Below are 1,443 nucleotides of genomic sequence, written 5' to 3'. Positions count from 1 at the left end.
AGCCAGGGCTACACAGAGAAACCCTGTCTTGAAAAATCAAAAACAAAACAAAAAAAACCATACAACTGTGAGAGTTTGGCTTTATCCCTGGAACTCTCATCAGTTAGGAGAATTTGTCTCTCTCTGTCCATAGTGCATGCATATACACATTACCCTATACTCATTTCTGTAACAAATCTGTGAAATTCAGTCTGAGGTCAAGCCAAACATAGGCTAGAGTATGTTCTTGATTTTGGGCAGTGTAGGTTCCCAGAAGGGAAGCCCAGTGCTGCTCTCCGGGGCCTTGGCTCTTGGGTCACAGTGTTACTCCTCATCATGAACCCATTAGCATCGGTACTTACATCTTCTTCTTTTCTACCACCCCCAGTCTCACAAAAGCTGCTAAGGCATTCTTCTGCAGTTCAGAGGACAGCGCATCATAACACTGAGAGGAACCTGTATGGGGGAGAAGAGGGTTAAAGATCCTTCTATTGCCAGCTGAGAAACCGCTACCCAGACATATGACTGACCTTGATCCAGAAGCTGTCGGGTGAACTTCCTGGCTGCAACCAAGTATTCTTTCTCACTGAAGTAGTCCTCTTCATGCAAGAGGTATTTGGAAAGTAACTGATTTCAAGAGGGAGAATGAAGAACACAAAGAAAAGGGGGTAGGCAAAGGAGCATGGTGGCCACACTGCCCGCTCACAGACAAACCCTCTCCACCATCCATACAAGTAACACATCCCTTCAGCTTCCAGCAGCATTTACAATTAGAAAAGTTTGACAGTTTGAAATGACATTTGTTAAGAGTTTAATTTCTCGGGGCTGGTGAGATGGCTCAGTGGGTAAGAGCACCCGACTGCTCTTCCAAAGGATCAGAGTTCAAATCCCAGCAACCACATGGAGGCTCACAACCATCCATAACAAGATCTGACTCCCTCTTCTGGAGTGTCTGAAGACAGCTACAGTGTTCTTACATATAATAAATAAATAAATCTTTAAGAAAAAAAAAGAGAGTTTAATTTCTCATCTCAGCTGATAGCAAGACAAACACTTCCAGTTCTATATATTGAGTATGGCCTGGCGGTGAGACGACCTCCTGTCTCTTTGTCTTTCCTTTTAAATCACAGAGGGCAGGTCCTCAAGCACTGGCTGATTCCCAGTTCACCAAGGGCCCATCCATGATGGACTTGGAGGGTAGAGGTGGACAAGGTCACCTTCATGACTGTATCACCATGGCCTCTATAAAAGCCAGTATATGAGCAAAGATTTGAGAGACACATTCCTCTCATCTGAGATTTGTGCATAGCCTACCATTGCCTGTTCAAATTCCCTCTCCTTAAAATCCTGCAGCACAGTGTCCCAACCTTGCTCTGTGTCCTCTCCTGGGCTGTCTGAGCAGGGTCCCGCTCCTGCTCTGTGTCCTCTCCTGGGCTGTCTGAGCAGGGTCCCGCTCCTGCTCTG

The 1,443-nt window shown here is 46.0% G+C and overlaps 1 protein-coding gene across 1 annotated transcript in view; it reads right to left on the bottom strand.

The window, feature by feature from the left end:
* Window positions 1–1,443, bottom strand: part of Gnpat (glyceronephosphate O-acyltransferase) — a 25,544-nt gene that overhangs the window by 3,090 nt on the left and 21,011 nt on the right. The window contains exons 13-14 of the mRNA XM_021219949.2: window positions 510–606; window positions 342–435 (exon numbers count right to left, since the gene is read on the bottom strand). Of these exons, the coding sequence (XP_021075608.1) occupies window positions 342–435; window positions 510–606 (191 nt within the window). The remainder of the gene's footprint in view (window positions 1–341; window positions 436–509; window positions 607–1,443) is intronic.

Source organism: Mus pahari, chromosome 20 (assembly GCF_900095145.1).
Source record: "Mus pahari chromosome 20, PAHARI_EIJ_v1.1, whole genome shotgun sequence".
In the NCBI taxonomy this organism is placed as follows: Eukaryota; Metazoa; Chordata; class Mammalia; order Rodentia; family Muridae; genus Mus; species Mus pahari.
This window is presented reverse-complemented; position numbering and strand designations above follow the sequence as displayed.